Source organism: Staurois parvus, unplaced genomic scaffold (assembly GCF_062004578.1).
Source record: "Staurois parvus isolate SC_StPar_1 unplaced genomic scaffold, SC_StPar_1.0 ptg000021l, whole genome shotgun sequence".
Taxonomy (NCBI): Eukaryota; Metazoa; Chordata; class Amphibia; order Anura; family Ranidae; genus Staurois; species Staurois parvus.
In genome coordinates, this window is record NW_028317817.1 from 16,218,860 (window position 1) to 16,241,636 (window position 22,777).

At 39.6% G+C, this 22,777-nt stretch overlaps 1 protein-coding gene across 2 annotated transcripts in view; it reads left to right on the forward strand.

Annotated features, from left to right (window-relative positions):
- The window catches only part of EFHB (EF-hand domain family member B), an 84,887-nt gene that overhangs the window by 52,849 nt on the left and 9,261 nt on the right, over positions 1-22,777 (forward strand). For both annotated transcript variants that reach the window (XM_089691118.1, XM_089691115.1), the window contains exons 8-10: positions 12,182-12,249; positions 17,905-18,059; positions 19,814-20,021. In XM_089691118.1, the coding sequence (XP_089547244.1) occupies positions 12,182-12,249; positions 17,905-18,059; positions 19,814-20,021 (431 nt within the window). The remainder of the gene's footprint in view (positions 1-12,181; positions 12,250-17,904; positions 18,060-19,813; positions 20,022-22,777) is intronic.

A 22,777-nucleotide genomic window follows, 5' to 3' on the forward strand; every position in this document is an offset into this window, starting at 1 on the left:
AAAAATTCAAAACAATGGTGAGATCGGTGACTCTCGTGATTGCGAATGAGTAAATTATGCACTAACCGGATAGCGCATATATATGCGTCTTTGAGTTGTCTGACCACTCCTGGTCATCTAGGTCTGGAAAGGAAAAGGGTGAGGAGATCATCTGGCAAACCGACAGTACGACAGGTGATCACTGTGTCATCTTTCTCCAGGTGATATTATTCAACCATCCAGCAGGGGATCACGATCCAAATATCAGAGATACTATGCCATCCACCATGGCCCCCCTTTGATAACGTGCTCGCAGCATGAAACACATTAGGGTGGAGCCTAGCCGGTGACATCACGACGCTCGGGCCACGTGGAGGCCGGTGGACATCTTTATTCCTGTCTTATGTTGATGTGAGTGTACTATCTTATGTGGTTCATTAATAAATTGGAAATACTACACTATTGAGATCTTTGCTTGGGCTCATTTTGTTACGAGCCCCCCCCTTTCAAGGTGGATCCCTGTTTGGTGCCCCATACCTATCATTGTGAGGTTTTCCATGGTGGATGGCATAGTATCTCTGATACTTGGATTGTGTCTGCTCCACGTCTTTGCTAAAAAAAATCCCAATAAGCGTAAATTAATTGGTTTACGTGAAAGTTATAGCGTTTACAAATGGTGGTATAGATACTGGAATTTTTTTTTATATACTAATAATGGTGGTGATCAGCGACTTATGGCGGCGATCAGCGGCTTATAGCGGGACTGTGACGGACATTCTGACACTGGGGGGGAACTGACTTGGTGCCACTGACATCCCCAGTGACACCAGTACAGAGATTAGTGATAAAAAAAAGCACTGACACTGTACTAATGCACTGAGCAGGAATGGGTTATGTGTGATGGGAGTGTTTTACTAGGGGGTGGAGGGGGGGTGTTCTTCACTGTAAGCACACTGCTCTGGATGGCTCTGCTCAGCCATCTAGAGCACTGTGCCCAAACCAACAGGGAGGAGGACTGTTGGTAAACAAAGCAGCCCTCCTCCCTGTCGGTGATCGCCAGTAATCACCGGGCACCGTTGGGTAATCACCAGCCGGGACTCAGTGATTGACAGCTGTGGCCGCGAATGGTGGCGCGGGTAGGACTTGAGGGTGCCCCCTACCCAGAAATGAAAAATTACATTTGTATACATGATTTGCACACAGGGGCGACCCTGTAACAGTGTATCTGCTATAGGGCGGTCCTTAAGCAGTTAAACAGGACAAATTACAGAATAAAATGTGCACTTTTTATGTGCAGTAACACTTTTTTGTTATGTTTAATTGTCCAAAGATTGATAAAAAAATATTGTTGCAAGACAATATTCACAAAAAAAAAGCCTTGTTTGTACTTAAATAAACAATATATGTATTATGTTGTTATCTTAAGTAATGACAATGTTATTCCTGAATAAACAGGTCCATATTAGAAATATACAAATTGCTCTGGTCCATAAGGGGTGAACAGCTGTGAGAGGTGACGTGGACATTTTATTCACTCCCTTTTGGAAAATAAAGTCAGGTTTAATAGGTGAAGTCTAGGTGAATAGGTGAATTTTTTTCAGTTATTTAGTGATGATACTTTTAAATTATTCCAACAGTAGGAGGTAGAGATTAGTGAAATGGAGTTTTCATTTACCTAAATTTTGGGGAAAAAAAATCAGGATATTTTGTCAAAATATGACCTTTTTTTAAATACATTGTCAAAGGGTAAGTTGAAAATTATACAATAGGCTTTAATTAGCTTTCAAATACTATAGAATCTGCTTTTCAGGATCAATTCTTGAGCCGCAAATGGTTCCTCATTAAAAAATTGAAGTAAAACTTTTAAAGTAACAGTACGCAATTAACAATCACATACACACACACACACAAAAACACAGGCACACACACAAAGTGAACTAAACTACGTTAAAAACACTTTATAAGCAAAAACACAATGAGTGTTTACCTTTGGTGCAAATTTCATAGGCAGTAGTTTGATAATCTCACAGCAAAATCACTCAACACATTCCAAGTTGCAAGATGACTTTTACCCTAGGTTCAGAAACACACTACAGTCCATTTAACATGATTTCCTATGGGGCACATTCACATTTCCGCATTTTCACCTGGTGCGTTTTTTGGAAAGGGTCAGGGACTTTGTTGAACGCAAAAAGTTGTGTTTTTGGTTCTATAGACTTCAATGGAAACACTGCAGAAAAGCATGTAGTGCATTTTTGATGTGTTTTGCATTTTAAACAAAATGCAAAATGCATCAAAAACTCTGCAAAACGCATCAAAAACGCAGGTGCAAAAACACAATGCAAAACGCAATGCAGAAATGGGTCAAACACAAACTGCATAGGTGTGAACCTAGCCGGAATCTCCCATCAATATCTTCAGCTGTACCATGCTGTTATGGCATAGATGCAAGTCTTTTGTATAAAGTTTCAACAAGCTTCCCTGCTTATAAAAACGCAGGTGCATCAAAAACGCAGGTGCAAAAACACAATGCAAAACGCAATGCAGAAATGGGTCAAACACAAACTGCATAGGTGTGAACCTAGCCGGAATCTCCCATCAATATCTTCAGCTGTACCATGCTGTTATGGCATAGATGCAAGTCTTTTGTATAAAGTTTCAACAAGCTTCCCTGCTTATAAATACGATCAGTGCGTATGGGAAGGGATTCATTTTTTCTTTCCTGTTTGAAGCTGATGTATGGCTAAAAATTATTTTTACATTTGAATACAGTAAAAATCGTTTATCTCCAAGGAAGTGTGCCCATCTCTGGGTGCTGCAGCATTTGTTAAAACCCTGTTGGTGCCGAACGTCCATAGTTGAGAATGATAGTTAAGGCTGTAATATAGATATGACAGGAGTTTACTGGCTCTGCACCTCCTCCATTCATAAAAAAACTTGCATTCCTTTCAATAAATGCAAGGTGTTCTGTGAACGGAAGAGATGAACGTCACAATCTCCCTATGCCTCCTGTCAGTACCAGAAATCAGGATGTCCCTTTAAGACTGCGCACAACTTACCTGAGACAGCTCATGCCTGGGTAATTGGCCAGCTTATTGGTGCTTACCTTTAAAACACCTGAGTCAATGAACAGGCGATAGCATAGCTACCTTTGTGTTGTTGGGTATGCAACAGCATGTACTATATACAGTATTTTGTGCTAATATCACTTGACCAGTAGATGGCACTGTACACTAAGGTTACTAGTTGTGCATATGTGTAAAACTTGTTGGTTCTCTCTCTTCTCTCTCTCTTCAAAACCAAGAAGTCTGCTGTTACACATTACTGAAGTGTTCTGTGTGTTTGCAACTTTTTTTTTTTTTATAAATATTTATTGGATTTCAATCAGATATAATTAACAAACATTTTCTTCATTAAATAATCATTATATTCCTCATAATTTATTTATTTCCCACAACCCTAATCCCCCCCTAAGCCCCTCCCCGCCCACACCCATCACCATATCCCCCCTCCCCCCTCCATCCCGCTCTGCCATTTCTTTTCAAATCCAAAAGAGAGAGAACGAATAAATAAATAACTATATAGCACTATCCTTTTTCTTTCTAAAACTCATTTCTAAAAATCAATGTTCATCAAGAGGTATAAATCAACTATATTTCACTTTCTTGTCTAAATTCTTCCCATTTTCCCCACTTTTTATGGTACATCTCCATCCCGTCTATGTGTGTGTAATAAAGTCTTTCCATCTCACATAACTGATTCACTCTGATCAACCAATCTTCTTCCGTCGGGACCTCCCTTTTTTTCCAAAACTTAGGAATCAAGCTTTTGGCTGCACTCAGAAAGTACCAAATCCCTGAGTCCTTATATGATCTCACTGTAAGCTCAGAGATATGAAGGAGACATAACTCTGGGTCCAATCTAATATTGATCTTAGTAATTTTCCTCATTAAATGGACGATTTTCCCCCAGAACACCTGTATCTTTGAACATTCCCACCAAATGTGATATAGTGTACCCACTTCTCCACAGCCTCTCCAACATAGTGGAGAGTTCTCCCCATTCATCTTGTGCTCCACACTCGGTGCAATGTGCCATCTAACTAAACACTTATAATTTAATTCTACTTCTCTCATACTAATATTTTCGTGAATTAATCTAAGCATTTTCCTCTGCTGTTCCTCATCGATCTCCCTACCCATATCTTTTCCCCATTTCTCTACATAAATTAATTTTGTGTCAGTGTCTAGTGCCGTTAAGATTCTATATATTTTAGCAACACCATGTCTCCCATCTCCCCGTGTATCTAATAAACTTTCAAATAAATTCCAATCCTTTTTAGTTCTCACCGGTTTTGGGAGACTCTCAAAAAAGTGTTTTAATTGGTGGTATCAAACCTCGTCCATTCTGCTAAAAACCTCTCCCTTTAATTTCTCCATCTCTCTATAAGATCTTACTTCCTCACCCACCATTATATCTCTCAGTTGCGCGTCCTGTTTAATAATCCAATTCCCCGTGATATCTTCCTTCCCCAGTGCAAAGTAATCTGTATTTTTAAGTGGCATTAACTGTGAATTAAAAACCCAACCCCTTTGTCTGTGTAACATCTGCCAAACTTTTAAAACAATAGAAGTGTACAGTTGCAAGAAAAAGTATGTGAACCCCTTGGGATTACGTGGAGTTTTGCATGAATTGGGCATAAAATGTGCTCTGAACGGCATCTAAGTCACAACAATAGAAGAACACAGTCTGCTGAACATAATACTACACAAATATTAGATGTTGCCATGGTTTAATTGCACATAACATGTAAACATTCACAGTGCAGGGAGGAAAAAGTATGTGAAGCCCTAGCTTAATGACTTCTCCCAGAGATAATTGGAGCCAGGAGTGAGCCAACTTTGACTCCAATCAGTGTGATGATATTGGATGTGTTGCTGACAGCTGTCCTGCCCTTAAAAAAAACACACCTGTTTTGGGTTTACTGGTTTCAAGAAGCACTGTCTGATGTGAACCATGCCTCGCAGAAAAGAGCTATCAGACCTACGATCAAGAATTGCTGACTTGCATGAAGCTGGAAAGGGTTACAAAAGTATCTCCAAAAGCCTTGATGTTCATGTGTCCACGGTAAGACAGACTGTCTACAAATGGAGAAAGTTTAGCACTGTTGCTACTCTCCCTAGGCGTGGTCGTCCTGTAAAAATGACTGCAAGAGCACAGCGCAGAATGCTGCATGAGGTAAAGAAGAATCCCAGAGTGTCAGCTAAAGACCTACAGAAATCTCTGGCACATACTAACATTTTTGTTGACACATCTACAATAAGGAAAACATTAAACAAGAATGGAGTACATGGGAGGACACCACGGAGGAAGCCATTGCTGTCCAAAAAGAATATTGCAGTACGTTTGAAGTATGCAAAAGAGCACCTGGATGTTCCACAGCACTACTGGCAAAATATACTGTGGACAGATGAAACCAAGATTGAGTTGTTTGGGAAGAACACACAACACTATGTGTGGAGAAAAAAAGGCACAGCACACCAACATCAAAACCTCATCCCCATTGTAAAACATGGCGGAGGGAGCATCATGGTTTGGGGCTGCTTTGCTGCCTCAGGGCCTGGATGGATTGTTGTCATTGATGGGAAAATGAATTCCAGAGTTTATCAAGACATTTTGCAGGAAAACGTACGACCATCTGTCCGCCAACTGAAGCTCTGCAGAGGATGGGTGAGGCAACAGGACAATGACCCAAAGCATACAAGTAATTCAACAAACCAATGGCTGCAACAGCACAGAATACGCCTTCTGGAGTGGCCCAGTCAGAGTCCTGACCTCAACCCGATTGAAATGCTGTGGCATGACCTTAAGAGAGCGATTCACACCAGACATCCCAAGAATATTGCTACACTGAAACAGTTTTGTGAAGAGGAGTGGTCCAAAATGACTCCAGATCGTTGTGCAGGTCTGATCTGCAACTACAGGAAACGTTTGGTTGAGGTTATTGCTGCCAAAGGAGGGTCAACCAGTTATTAAGTCCAAAGGTTCACATACTTTTTCCTCCCTGCACTGTGAATGTTTACATGTTATGTGCAATTAAACCATGGCAACATCTAATGTTTGTGTAGTATTATGTTCAGCAGACAGTGTTCTTCTATTGTTGTGACTTAGATGACGTTCAGAGCACATTTTATGCCCAATTCATGCAAAACTCCACGTAATCCCAAGGGGTTCACATACTTTTTCTTGCAACTGTATATACTTGTGTTAACATCTAAACCTCTATGATGTGTAGGTAACCATATAATTCTATTCAGATTGGACCCACTCAGTATATTTTCAATTTTGACCCAACTTTTCCCTGGGTTATGAGTCCAGTCAAAGATTCTCGCGATCAAGGTCGCTTTATAATATCTCTTGAAATCTGGGAGCCCTAAGCCTCCTCTCTCTTTAATTCTAGTCAGCGTTTCATAGCATATCCTCGGTTTTTTTTTCCTCCATATATACCCCAACAGCATTTTCCTTAGTGTCCTGAAAAAAACCTCTGGAAGTTTAATTGGGATCATTTGAAACTTGTATAGGACTTTGGGCAAAATTATCATTTTTATCAAATTTATACGGCCCTTCCAAGACGGATTTCCAGTTCCCAACCTCTTCAATTCCTCTTTTATCTCGTTTAAAAGTGAAATATAATTAATCTTATACATATTATTAATTGAGGCAGACAATTTTACCCCAAGATACTTTAGTTCCTTCTCTCTCCACACAAAGGGGAATTCTTCTTATATTTTTTCTTTTTTTCACTATTTTTAAGATTTATATTTAAAATTTCAGATTTTGTTGGATTAATTTTTAAGTTTGATATTTCCCCATACTCTTTCAGTATTTTCATTAAGTTTGGTAGAGAAATACGAGGGTTTCCAACGAAAAACAATAAATCGTCCGCGTAGGCCGCTACCTTATGTTCTCTATCACCTATCTTTATTCCTTTTATATTGATATTCTTTCTTATCATTGACAACAATGGTTCCAGGGACAAAACAAACAATAGTGGGGATAGGGGGCATCCCTGTCTAGTTCCATTTGACATCCTAAAGAGCTCCGATCTTCCTCCATTTACCAAGACAGTGGCTGTGGGGCCTTTATATAAATTACCAATCCACTTCCTAATTCTATCCCCCAACCCCATCTCCACCAAGGTGTCCATCATAAAACTCCAGTTCACTCTATCGAATGCTTTCTCTGCATCAATTGACAATAATATTACTGGGGTCTTTTTTTCCCTCTTGTATAAGCAACAATGATCTTAATCCGTTGTCTCTACCCTCTCTTCCCGGGACAAATCCCACCTGATCCCCATGTATCCATTCTGGCAACAAGACCTTAAGCCTGTTTGCCAGAACTTTTGCAAACAATTTAGTATCAACATTCAACAGCGCAATAGGTCTATAACTTGCACACTGAGAAGGGTCTTTATCTTCCTTGTGAATTAAAACTATATTGGCCTGTAAGGACTCTCCCCTAATTTCCAATTTATCTCTGAGGGCGTTCATATATGTCTTCAATCTAGGTATTAATAACTCTTTATATTTTTTATAATATTTTACAGTAAACCCGTCTGGGCCCGGACTTTTCCCCACCACTGTATCCTTCAATGCTATTTCTATTTCTTCTGACGTAATTTCTGAATCCAAAGAATTCAGTTGAATTTTACTTAATTTTGTTAGACCTGCATTTTTTAGAAATATACTTCTTTTTTCTTTATTTACTGTATCAATGTTATTGGGGGTGTCCTGGGGTATAATGTTGTATAATTCACTATAATAATCTTTAAATACTCTAGCGATTCTTTTAGTTGAGTGGACCATTTCACCCTTGGAGTTTCTTATTTTTTCTATATAATTCCTATTTTTCTTTTCCCTCAATGCCCTCATTAGGTGTTTTCCCGGCCTATCTCCCCATCTATACCTTTCGCTTGTTAATTTATTAAAGACTCTTCTTTTTTCTTCCTCCATTGTCCTCTCTAATTCATCTTTCTTTTTTGTTATCTTCTGCCTTAGTTCTTTCAAGATATTCCTTTTATGAGCCTGTTCCAGATCAGCTATTTCATTTAAAAGTCTATTGATCTTTTCTCTCCTTTCTCTTTTCTTTTTTGCCCCTATTGCAATAAGTAATCCTCTGATATAGGCTTTATGGGCTTCCCACAATGTTGCGACCGACACTTCCTCAGTGTCATTCTCTTCAAAATATCTTTCAATTTCTATTTTAATCTTTCGGTCGATCTCCTCATCCAAAAGAAGTGCTTCATTCATCCGCCACACAAAACCACCTCTATCTTCACTACCCCATCTTAACTTCATTGCAACCGGAGAGTGGTCTGAGATAGAACTCCCTCCAATCATAACCTCTACCACGGAGTCTATAAATTGATGTTCTACCAATACGTAATCCAATCTGGAGTAAGTCTCGTGAACAAGTGAATAAAATGTATAATCTCTATCTTTCATATGCCTGATTCTCCATATATCCACCAGCTGACACTCATTCAATGATTTCTTTAATAATCTCAGGGACCTATACTCCTCTTTCCTCGCTTGGGAGGTAGTATCCAGCCGTGGATCCATACAAAGGTTAAAATCCCCCGCCACTATCAATCGACCTCTTTTAAAATCCATCAGCCTTTGCAATACTTCCCTTAGGAATATCTCTGGTTTCTTATTTGGGCAATATATACTAGCAACTGTACAATCAATATCCTGCAACTTACCCCTTAGGAACAAAAACCTGCCCTCTGGGTCTGTTATTCTCTTCTCCACTTCAAACCTAATATTTTTTGCAAACCCTATAGCTACCCCTTTTGCTCTTCTAATTGGTGAGTCCGCATAATACCATGTCGGAAAATATCTTGAGCGCAGCCCAATCTTAGATTCCAAATCCAAATGTGTCTCCTGCAAAAAAAACACTGAGGCTGTCCTGTGTTGTAACTCCTTAAATAATCTAAATCTCTTTCCAGGGCAGCTTAGTCCCTTTACATTAAAAGTTACAAACTGAACTTCTTCCATGTTGGCCTCCTCTTTCTTTTCTCTCTCTTTCCTCTACCCGTCCCCTTACCCCTCCTATGCAGAGTATTACCCGTCCAACCCCCCCCACTCCCCATCTCACCACCCTCCTCCCCCCCACATCCCACCACCCCCCCTCCCCCCCACACCATCCCCTCCAGGCCTCCTCTGCCTATGGATCTTTATCCACCTTGGATCCCTACCTCAGGGGTTCAACTCCTCCCATGACCGCACTCCCCCCCCCTCCTCCCCCGTGTCCCTTTATCCATTGCTTCTCTATTTCTTTTTCTAACCGGCTGCCAATTTTCTTCCTCCAGATTATATAACTCTCCCTCCTCCACTTCCCAACCCGGAATCTCTGGTTTCTGTATGCCAAATTTATCACAAAAAACCCCCAATCCTCTGGGAACCTCAGGACCGCTGTGATTCCTTCCCTCCATCCAATTAACCCCGCTGTGCGACCCCATCTATAGTTCACATTATGTTTTTTAAGCACTTCTAATAAGGGTTTCAACAATCTTTTTTTTCTCAAAGTCTCTGCTGTTAAGTCCACAAAAATTTGGATGTTTTTCCCTCCATATACAATACTTGTTCTTCCTTTTACCTTTTTCCATATCTCTTCTTTATCACCGTGATTATGAAATTTGACAATTATATCTCTTGGTTTTTCTAATCCTTTTTCTCGATGATATTTCCCTATCCTATATACTTCATCCAGTTTACATATCGCCACGTCCTGATATCCATTATGGAGGTCAAAATTTTACCAATTAAATCCTTTAAATCTTCCCCCAAGGTCATCTCTGGGACTCCTCTTACTCTTAGATTATTTCTCCTTGCTCTGTTTTCTTGTTGTTCCATCATATACAGCAATCTTTTTAGGTCCTTTCTATTATCTATTATCTCTTTTTTCAAGGTTGGGATAATTTGGGCATGTGTTTGAACTTTTTCCTCCGTTTCCTCCACCCTAGTTAACAATTGCTCCAAATCTTCCCGAATCGTGCCCATCTCTTGCTTTATTGATGTTTCCAGATTTTTAAACATCTCAGCCATTTCCTATTTATTTGGTATTTGAAGGTCCCTTTCAATTTCTCTCGACTCAATGCCTTCCATTAATTGTTGACTGTTATACACCGGACCCAGGGAAAGTCTCGGGCTATTATCCAGACTTATTTCCAGTTCACTTTTTCACTGATTCCCTGGGATCTTTCTGGAGTAAAATTTCCCTGTGACGTAAATTTTTTAATCGTACCGGTTTGGGGGTTCCTAGACCCAGCCCCTTTGGTGTTTTTGCCTTTCATGATTCTTTTAAAGTTTTATTCTTACTCCTTTCCTTACAATCTATCAGATCTTTTGACCCACCCTAGGACTCTCCAGGTTCAAAGTCCGAGTTCCTTAGACATCAGATACAGGATCTTATTATGAACCACAGTTATCACTCACCCTCCACGTTGAACTGTCCTTCAGGGTATGATTTTCTTCTGTGGCAGTCTTCTCCTAGGGGGGTTACTCTTTATGAGGTTAACTTCTTCTACTAGGAACAGTATATAGTTTCCCAATGGTGTGGAATAATAAAGGCTAGAGATATATCTGAAGTAGCATGGAATTAGTATAATTTGTTAACAGGGTTAGAATAGTCATATAGGGTGATATAGAGGTATGGAGGTAGGAGGTAAAAAGTATAATGCTATATTACTGTAGTATATATAATAAATGTTCACACGGCAGCAGTAACAATGTGGAATATGTGGAATATAGAGGCAGTGTGGGGGCAGTATGTCAGCGTTCCAAACCTTGGGGTACCAGGTCGCAAGATTCTCCCCTCATAGGTCTCACAGGGCCTCTCCTCTACTGTTGTGTCTGGCGTTTCTCCCACGTGGCTGCGCCGTCCTGACCGTCTCCTTGCGGGCGCTCTCCTCGTCGCACAGCCACTGCAAAATGTCCCCAGAGAAACAAGGGCTTTCTCAGAGAGCCACCCAAGGAAGCCTGGATAACCTCAGGGTCCGAGAGACTGGCATGGGGTGCTTATCATGTGGTTTTCCTATGCCACCCCGGTCCGCGACCAGTAGAGAGCCGGCTTTTCTCCGGCCTCCTAAGGCACTGGCCGGCCGGTTATTTTGTCTCCCAGTGCTCCTCCGCGGCCACTCACAGCTACGCCTTCCTGTCTCCTGGCAACCGCTCTCCTTGTCTCTCCGCTATCGCGAGATGACACCAGGGAAGCGAGTACTCCGATGTCTCACTCCGGGTTCAGCTCCCGGCCGTCTCCAGCAACCACCACCGGCCAGGCGGGTGAGTCCACTTCTCTCCAGGGCAGCCGGTCAACAAACTGGGACACCTGAGGAGGAGATAATCGGGGGGAGACTAACGGAGAGTGTTTACTCTACACTCTCCAGTGCCGCCATGCTCAGGTCCCTTCCCCTCCCCTCCTCTGTGTGTTTGCAACTTAAGCCACACAAGTAAACCAAGTTCTGCCTCATCACAAGCTACCAGTGTCTTCTCTAACACATAACCAACATGTGTACCCCTGCTTAACCCAGCTGATATCATCTCTGAGTCTCCTGCCTTTGACCCGGCTTCTTCTGACTCTGCTCTTCCTCTCTGCTGATTTAGTAGCATTTAGACTCTGATTTACTTGTGTATGACCTTGCTTGTTTTGACTATGCTCTTCCTTGCTGATGATTCGATACTGCTTGAACTCTGATCTACTTGTGTGTGACCCGGCTTGTCTAATCTACACTTTTACTTGACCATTCAGTGTTACAGACTTCCCATTACAACTCCACTATTCTGATCTGTTCCTGGTATTCCTTTTAAAAGCTTAGGCTGGTTTCACACCAATCCGTTTAATAAAATCAGAAATTTCTATGGAACTCTTGACACTGACAGCAAAAATGCACCAAAAACACACCCACGGTGTGTTTTTGGTGCATTTCTGAGTCACATGTGCTGTAAAAAATGCAGTAAACACCGCAAAACCATGGCAAAGTAAAATCGCAGTAAAAGAGCATATGCATTTTTTCTAGGATCAGTGTTAAGCAAGCCTTAATCTGCACTAAACTAGAGTTTGTTTATATTGTATATTGTACTATTTCATATGGTTGGTTTTTTTACTTTTATTAAATGGTTTCCTGTGTTTTGCACAGTATTGCAGATACTTTGAATGTTCCTGCTGATCACACTTTTGGTATTCTTCTTCGCCCTGAAAAATATGGTAATATATTTGTCTTTTTTTTTTTTAATATATTTCTGCATGATATGTTTTTAACCACTTCAATACCAGACACTTTCACCTCCTTCCTCCCCAGGCCAAGTTTCAGCTTTCAGCGCTGTCACTTTGTCACTTTAAATGACAATTGCTCGATCATGCAACACTGTAACCAAATTACATTTTTTGCATTTTTTTCATACAAATAGAGCTTTCTTTTGGTGGTATTTAACTGCTTCAATACCGGGCACTTTTACTCCCTTCCTGCCCAAGTCAATTTGCTGCTTTCAGTGCTGTAACAATTTGACAATTGCGTGGTCATGCAACACTGTACCCATATGACATTTTCATAATTTTTTTTCACACAAATAGAGCTTTCTTTTTGTAGTATTTGATCACCACTGGGTTTTTTTTTACTAAATAAATGAAAAAACAAAACGTGTTTTTCTTTTTCTTTTATAAAAATTTGCAAATAAATAATCTTTCTTTATAAATTTAGGCCAAAATGTATTCTGCTTTCAGATCAATATCTGAAAATTGATCAGTCATAATGTACTCATGTATAAGTAAATAAATATAATGGCGCCTATGGAGAGAGAAAAATGTGGGTTCTCTAACTGATATACCAGCTGCAAAATCCACCATAAATTAATAAAGTGTGGAAAAAAATAACACAAAAATAATTTGGGCTAGTAAATAAATATTACAATATACCTGTGAACAAAGAAAATATAAAAATATTATCCATGTGAGTAATAATTATAAATACATAATTAAAAAAAATTTTTATATAAAAAAAGTGTCCAAAAACAGTCCAAATTTAAGATGTGTAGTACAAATCTGAAGAAAAGTGCACAAAAAAATGTGACAATCCACCACCAAAAGCACTAAATAAACTCACCAGAGCTATAAAAAACTGAAGCATATATTGCTCTGGGGGTGATGGTATTAGCAGAGTAATGAACCACTCATGGATGTGTCTTCAGGGAGTAATATTCTGCAGAACCCAGCTCCAAGCAGACCAATTTCAATGAAAAAATGCTCTATAAAAATAAATACCACTAAAGAAATCCACTTCTCCAAGAGATCACTTTAATCGTATCCAAAAGGGGTAATACCAGACACTCGGAAGAAATAAGAAAACTTCATGGTGCAGTATTATTAAAAAACAGCTTCATTTATTATGCACTCATTGCACTTACCTCAAAGGGTGTCCCAGCCGACACCAGCGTTAACAGCATATAAGAATCACAATGAAAACGAACCCAGCCACTCGGCACATGCGCAGTAGATCGCTGGGAAATGTAATGACGTCACATCATTGGGGCTTGATTTTTTTATATAAAATTTTTTTTTTAATTATGTATTTATAATTATTACTCACATGGATAATATTTGTATATTTTCTTTGTTCACAGGTATATTGTAATATTTATTATAACACAAATTATTTTTGTGTTATAATGTACTCATGGCTTGAAAATGCCAGGACCATACAAATACCCTCAAATAACTCCTTTTTTGGAAGGTAGATAGTCCAAGGTAATTAGTAAGAGCCATGGAAAGTTTTTTTAAGTTGTACATTTTTGTCAAAATGTTTTTGAAAATTGACCCCTTGACGCCGACATAACACAAATATGTGGCCTCACAGAACTGGGCTTTTTCCGTGGAGCCGCATATTTGCGTACCTGGCTTTGTGCTGGAATCGCACCGCATAGCGCGCTGCCAGCACAAAAACCACGGTGTCACTGAGAGCACCGGGTCCCCTTCTTCCAATTCCAGGTCACATAATCGCTGTGATAGCCTCTGATTGGCTATCACAGTGATCAGTCACTGCACAGCCTGGCCCCCTTGTTTTTTTCTGTCTATGAATGGAGGAGAGAGATACATTGTATCTCTCTAACTCCTGGCATAGAGGGGAAAAAAATGTTTGTAAAAAAAAAGATAGATAAATAAATATGAAAAAATAAATAAGAAATACCTAGATCAAGGTTTGATCTAGTTCAGTGCCAGGGTTAGTGTTTGGGTCAAGGTCAGGGTCAAAATGTCCAGGTCAAAGGTCAGGATAAAAAAAAACACATTTGTTATCAGTGTCAGTTAGTGTCAATGTCAGTGTCAGTGTGTTTTAGGTAAAAAAAGACAAAAACAAAACGCGCGCTATTGTTTCTGGGCTGTACTACGGGTACAAACAAATAACATACAAATATATGGTATTGCTGCGATCGTCAAGAGCTGGAGAATTTATTTCGTGTTGTTCTTTTGGTGGTTAGGTTATGGTAGTAACAAGAAACACACAGCTAAATTTGAAAAAATTATTTTTAAAACTATTTTGGGCCAGTTTTCCCTTGATAACAAAAAAATCCAGAGATTTACTCCCAAATGAAAGCCCAATTTGTCCTGAAAAAAAACAAGGTATAATTCACCTGGATGTACAAAGTAGTTGTGATGATATGCATTTTTTTACTAACATGTCAATGTTGCAAAATTGTGCTTAGGCATTTAGATTTGTTTTACCCAAGGGGTTAAGTAAAGGATAAGTTCACCTTTCACAAAATGTTCAGGGTGAAACATATAACAATCGGACTGATCCCCCCACCAAAGGCGGACGTTTGGGGCTCCGCCCACCCAGCAGTGCCACTCATTCACAGTATTCTGTGAATAGGAAAACAACATATTCCAACAGCCTTTGTGGCTGTTGTCTTATACTTTTCAACGAACTACCATGGCACTCCACAGAGTGCCATACTTCCTGTCAGTAAGTATCTGCTTGCCTGTACAGATGTACGAGCAAGCAGATATACTGACAGTTCAGGGGGAGACCTGCATGACACCAGCGATCTGCTGATCACTGGTGCAATGCTTTAGAGGCTCCAGAAACAAAAAATAATAAATGCACATTTTTTTACCTGCAAAAAAATTTGAATTTATTATTTTTGGTTAAAAGGTGAACTTATCCATTAAATGTGTTTTTTTCCACAATTTGTTTCACATACTGTCACCAGTGCAGTACAGCGTTATCATATAACTGGTGTGGCCATCATCAGGGACACTGACTGGTGACAGTATTTAAATAAATAAATATTTTTTTTTTTGTTCAATTTTTTAAGTATTTTTTTCTTTTTAATTTTTTTTTCTTTTTTTATGATTTTTTTTTTTTACTTATTGTGACAAGAGCAATAAAGTGTTACCATAGTACCACTGCACTATCACTGTTATAAGAAACCATTTTTTATGAATGAAATCCATTCATTCAGTGTGTACTAGTGTGATTTGCTGTGATTGACCACAGTTAATCACATTGTACAGATGGACTGTGTTTGGCCCTATCTGTACCATGAGATCACTGTGACCAATTACAGAGATCAACACAAATAGTACACAATGAATGGCTATGAATAGAAGCCCTTCATTGTGTACAATTTTGATGTGATTTGCTGTGATTTGTCACAGCAATCATATGGTACCGGCAACAGCCAATACACTGATCTGTCATCTGCTGCAAGACGTGATCCTGGGAGGACATGATATGATGTCCACCCAGGATGGCAGTGCTCCCACTCAGTCATCATTTGGCTATAGACCAGATGGGAGGATGTGTTGCCAGTGCAATCAGTTAAAGGATAAGTTCACCTTTTAAGAAAAAATAATAAATGCACATTTTTTTTTTGCAGGTAAAAAATTGTGCATTTACAATTTTTTTTTTGGGAGCCTGGAAAGCATTGCATCAGCAATCAGAAGATCGTTGGTGCCATGCAGGACACCTGCAGTGCTGTCAGTGTATCTGTATGCTCATACCTTTGTATGGGTAGTTTTCCCAGTCACAGAATATTGTGAATGCGTGACACAGCTGGGCAGGCAGAGCCACGCATGGCCAGGTTTTTTTTTAAATTGTGACAGCTAACAGGGAGAGAAGATCCCATGCTAGCGGTAACAACAGGGGCTGGGGGGAGTGGGGGCCGTAACACGTTATACCCTGAATATGGGTGTAACATATTACGAAAGGTGAACTTATTCTTTAAGTAGAGTGATCAATATTTAAAGTCCTAGAACTTTAGACAGAATATAAAAGTATTAAAAGGTATCTAATTATATATCATAGTTCAAACAAACCTAAAAAGCCACAAAACAGATACACATAATAAACAAAAGTTTAATGTCAAATAAGCCTGCAAATACAATACAAATTTTTTTATGTTTACATTTACATCAAGCAGCTGCAGCTGCTGATCGAATGCTGGTTTTCAAGCATAACTGTTTCAACAGAATCTGGTCTAATGATTGTCTTCTGTTGAACAGAGAGGGCAACACACAGATTGAAATTTGGCCGGTTCCTGATGATCCATCCAAATATAATTTCTTGTGTACCCAGCTTTACTGTATTTATATGGTTGTATGCAGGGCCGGCATTACCACTAGGAAAACTAAGCAGCCGCCTAGGGCGCACTCCCACCTAGGGCACAGCTAGGGCCCGACAGTCCAGCAGGGGCTGACTAGGTCAGCCACCACAGACATGCCTTAAAACAGGGCCGGCACCAGCATTAGTAGAAGGAGAGACGGCTCCAGTAACACACAGGAAGCACTGCTGGCAGGGGGACACACACCTCCCGGACAGGCCGCTGGAGACACAACCACACTGAAGGGAAACAGCAGGCGCTCTCCTTCATAACACTGGCCCACACACCATGACAGATGCACAGGGGTAGAGAGGGAAGTCTGACACACACTGGCAAGAAGGTGAGAACACTGACCCTACACTGATCGAATGTCACAGCCAAACAGTCCCGCTCTGTAGTGGTGGTGCATGGCTGCTGGATTGGGCTGTCTCTTTGCTAGATTGGGATGTATTTTTGCTGGATTTGGCTCTCTTTACTATATAGGGATGTCTCTTTGCTATACAGGGATCTCTCTTTGTTGAATTTGGCTATCTCTGTGCTGGATTTGGCTGTCTTTGCTATATGGGGATGTCTCTTTGCTGGATTGGGCTGTCTCTTTGCTGGGTTGGGATGTCTGTTTGCTGGATTTGGTTGTCTCTTTGCTAAATGGGGATGTATCTTTGCTGGAGTTGGCTGTCTCTTTGCTATATGGAGATGTCTCTTTACCGGAATGGGCTGCCCCTTTGCTTGGGATGTTTCTTTGTTGGATTTGGCTGTCTCTTTGCTGCATTTGTCTGTCTTTGCTATATGGGGATGTCTTTTTACTGGGTTGGGACTTCTCTTTGCTGGAATGTGCTGTATCTTTGCTATATGGGGATGTCTCTTTGCTGGATTGGGATGCCTCTTTTCTCGATTTGACTGTGTTTTTGCTATATGGGGATGCCTATTTTCTGGATTGGGATGTCTCTTTGCTAAATGAGGATGTCTCTTTGCTAAATTGGGATATCTCTTTGCTGGATTAGGATGTCTCTTTGACATCTTATGACATTTATTTTGCAAATTAACATACATTTATCACTTTCATGTTTTGTTATTTTAATATTTTTTCTACTTTTTTAAAAGAAATTAAGAAGTTTTGATTTTTTTTGTTATGTCCTATATCATTTTGATATTGCCAAATGTGTACAGACTGTTTATAGGCTTTAAAAATTGCTACATGTCTAAACTAAACATAAATATGTATGTAATAAATACAAATAAAACACACTCTGTCTTTCTCTTTTACCAGGAGTGGGGGATATTCTTCACAATAGGGCACCCAAAGACTTTTTGCGTGGTAAAGACAGGCAGAGAGCCATCCTGACAACTGTTCAGCAACACTTGAAGAGAGCAAACTATCATCACTTTGGCTCATTACTGGAAGCTTTTAGGCACTATGACAAGGTTGGCTGCTGCCTTAACTGTAATGCATCCATCATTCATTGCTTGTATTCTTAAGATAATATCACAAATTTTTCAATGCCAGTTTTAATTATACATTATTAAGATCATTAATTACAATAGCAATGAACAGTATGATTAAAACATTCAGCAGAAAGGATAAAATAATATTAAATAATAATAAACCGCTAATGCGGATAAGGGAATATTCTGCTGACTTTCCAGTGGATAAAAAGGGAAGGCGACTGCTGTAACTCTAAGGAGGTTAAAGGAAAGGTCATTATACAAGCTCTTTTCTGCTTTATTTTTTAATTTATAGATTCTAAGGGGAACTCCATTGAGCTATGCTTCCATATTATCAGTTTGCAATGCTTTTTAGAAGTATGCACCTCAATTATTTAGTGGTACAGCCTTAAATTAAAATTTATTTAATTGGGATTTTTATAATTTGATTTAGACACATAATATGTGTCATTGTAACATAAAATTACATTTAAAATGCTGATCTGTTAATTGCATAATTATTCAGTCCCCAAGTACATCAGACTCCTAGACTTTTGAGGCTAAGGGTCTCCCAGAATTGCACATTTGGGTTCGACAGTTTTTTTTCCCATTCTACTTGGCATGATGCCACCATGCTATGGTGGATAGCATAGTAGCAAGTGACTAGCAGTGTATATTCTGGCTTCATAGCCAATCATGAATGCTAGCTGCATGGAGTTTGTATTTTATTCCTGTAATTATGTGGGTTTATTAAATGCTCTCTCTACTTTTAGCAACATGGTACATTTTACACATGTTGTATTATATGGTGTAACATGTAGCATGTTGCTGAGCAACTCCCTCACCCCTAAAGTGCCTACTAGCCAGGTAAACAGACTTGTAGTTTTCAATGGAATATAAGTGTGGTGATTACCACACTTGAAGTCCATTGACACTTCCTCCAGCTCTGCAACTGAAGACTCATACAGAGGTGTAGGCAAGGAGCTGGAGGAAGAGTTTGCAGGAGCCTGGTATTGCACACGCATTCCACTAATTGTGGGTGACTATATTCACTTACTAATTTATTTTCCTGCAAAACTATGAGCAATTATTTATTTTTTTAAAGGTGAACTTATCTTTTAAGGATGCTCTATTTTCCTACCATAAGCATGCTGGTTGGTAATTGGCTTCCTCACAAAATCAACTTTGGTATGATAGGAACATTATATGGTGACCTCCTTTGTGAAAAAAGACAGGTGTGACTGTATTCTGTGAAGTACAGGGTAATATGCTGGCACTATAGAATTTATGAAAAATAACTGATGCAACATAACTTCAAGTAAAAGAGACATTTTAAATAATGTCAGGGGACATCCTTTCACAATTATAACTTCACTTTTTTTCTTTGTTAATTGTTTTTGATTTTACTGCAGAGTTATAAGGTTCAGCTCCTCTTTTCTGATCACACACATGTACTGACTTTTTAGCTGATCCTGCATGTAAGGGGAAATTCTTCTTTGAGTCAGTTCTTGAGGTCTGGCATTGAAGGTGAATCTGCTTTATCCCTCTTTTTTCGTCCTCTATCTTGGTATAGTTACCAGCTGAAAAGGGGTGATGTCATATGATACTGTATGAGTCCATATCTTATTTTTATTCTACATTTATACCTATGTATTATTTTCCTTTGTTTATATTGGGGGGGTTGGGGATTGGGGTTCTGGGAGCTGATAATCCAAAAAATATTTTATTAACAACAAAACTAATATCTTTCTTAGAATGGTGACGGAAAAATTGATAAGGAAGAGTTAAAAGATGCTTGTGAGACATTTGGCCTAAATCTAGATTTTAATATGTTGGACTTACTTGTTGAATATTGTGATGAAGACAAAGATGGTTTGATCAACTTTGTAGAGTTTGCAAATTTTTTAACCTGGAAAGATAAAATGTCCATCGGGAAATTGGAAGAAAAAATACTAACAGAAGGTAAGTAAGGATGATTGACCATGTTTATTTAAATCTACAATTATTATTGGCCAGTGAATTAGGAATTTCTTTTGTCCATCTCACACTTGCTTACATATTTCTCAGTATATTGGAAGGAATCTGTAAGAGATAAAATCACAGATGCTTGCCTCTCATTGCCACAAGACACAATAATTCCACAGATTTTCAGGTTTTTTTTTAATACTTTTTTTTTAATCCCAGTAACTGGGATTTGTTTTGTTAATTATTTGAGTGCATTATGTGCTTCTGGCTATTTTAAAGAAGTGTGGGATTACAAAAAAAAACCAAACACATACTCACACACTGTATATATGGTTGCAGCATCGATCTAATGCTGAAGCTATCCCCCACTGGTTCTAAGCCTGTTAAGTTTTCTCAGTCTTCACTGAGCAGAGAGCAGTGACTATTAGTCACCAGCTCCCTGTTCTGCCCCTCCATCGCTCACTGGCGTGAAGGGAGCAGGAGCAGCTGACTCAGGCTGTCAGTATGCTGAGAGGCTGAGCCAGTTGCTGGTAAGACATCTGGGTGGATCCTGACATTATTGTCGGGATCCCTGCAGAGCCTGAACTGGCTCTGTGACATCAACCGACAGCGGGCTTAGCACAAGTATGTGCACTCCTGTGACCCAAAATTGAATGTGTGACCTGACAAGCTTTCGCAATATTTCTCTTTTCATATTCTTCCCTGTTCTTTATTTTAATAATTTTCCTGAGTTTGCTTAATATAGTTATATCAATTTTTTTCTGTTTTGCTGCATTTAAGGTAATTGATTGTTATGGGGGGAAATCCCAGGCAGTGTTCGTAAACTTTTAGTATGAGCAATAAAACATACTTAAACCCAGGCCCTAGATGTGGTGGCTGCATTTGTTTTCTTTCAGTTTTTTTCATTTTTATTTGCAGGACTACTAGGAGATAATAAAACTACCTTACCTAAGGTGGCTCGACTCACTCCTCCACTACACCTATAGTTAGAGCCATGGTTGTCACCCAGGCTGAATGTGAAAAGTCAAGCACAGCAAATACTTTACTCCTGCGCTGGGGATAGACTCAGCAGAGGCTAGGATGACAATGTAAATGTTCTAGAATATGCACTGCTTGCTGCCCTCAATGGACCAGGGTAGTTCAAAGTCACTGAATGCAAAAGAAAAACAAAAAGAGGGCATTACTGTTTAAAATATTTATTGAAAGAATAAAAAAGTAGGTATCATACTCATAATGGACATATAAAACACAGGCACATCACAATGAACAAAGGTGTTCAATCCATATAGCATCTGAGTCCACAATGATGGAACCCTGGAGGACCAGGGTCATCCAGGGCTCCATGTTCATTGTGATGTGCCTGTGTTTTATATGTCCATTGTGAGTATGATACCTACTTTTTTATTCCTTCAATAAATATTTTAATAATGCACTAGGCCGCTGCGCCCTCTTTTTGTTTTCCTTTTGCATTCAGTGAATGTGAAAAGTGTCTTCCTCTTTTCATCCTCTTTATAGGGAGATTAGTAGTTCACAGAAGGAAGATATTATTTGTCATTTCAGTTCATCCCACAGTAGGTGATAAGGACATTGTATTTCTGGTAAATCCCACAGGTATTTTCTGTACTTGCTGAAAATGTTCTTAGTCTGAAAAATTAAATGCAATCACCACATTTAAAAATCCGTATGCTGTAATATATATAATTTTTGTTCTTGTGCTTAGATATCTTTTAAATAAAAAAAAGAATAGAACATGTCTGCCTTCTAGTTACTCCTGTCTTTTGTCTTTCTTAAAGGGTTCACAAATGCTGTGCTGCCTACATTTTAGTTACACTGCAGTAAACAAAAATGACAGCAAAATTGACAATTCTAAACTGCTGTTCATTACGTATTAAAGCATAATGTATATGATCTTGAAAACAGGCCTTAGATTTGGTGGCTGCATTAAAAGAGAAGTAAGGGCTTTGTAAAAAGAAAACAGAAACATTTATACTCACCTAGGTGGATGCAGAATTGATCTGATTTTGCATTTGTCCCTTGTCAGCTCTGCAGTGAAAGCTGAGTGATCAAACACTGCTGATCGCTCAGTTCTCCCCCCTCCACTCTGAGCAGAGATCTGGGTATATCAGTCTCTGGCTTTCTGCTCTGCCCCTCTAGTGCTCACTGGAGTGCTGGGCTGTGGAGGGGGCGGGAGGGGCTTGCTCACGCGTCCGGTGGATCACTAAGAGGCTGAGTCAGGTTCTTGTCCAGGCTGTTGGGTGGATCTCAACCAAATAGTTGGGATCTTTTTAGACCCTGAACCAGCTCAGTGATGTCAGCTGACAGCGGGTTTTTGGTTGAAAACTGGTCACAGGAGTGCTGAACGAACTGCACTACCATGATCAATTGGAGAAGTATAGCTGAAAAAAGCTTTGGCTATTCTTCTTCCTTAAGTCTCTTTTTCAGGCTTTTTTTTTTTATACATTTTGACAGTGGTGTATTTAGGTTTTGTGCTGCACTAGGCAACACAAAAATTGGGTGCTCCCCATAGAGAGCCTGACATTGATCAACAACACCCCTGCCCACCCCCCTGAGAGAGCCTTCCACTAATACCCCCCACCTCACGGCAAAAGAGAGGAAGACACTCACCTTCACAGCTGTGGACATCCCCCCAAAACAAGAGTCAGGCTCTCTATACACTATCAAGCAGCCCACAACCTCTCTCGGATCTCACTTGGTTCCCATGCCAAAAGTGTCCCTTCTTCCGGGGGGCAATG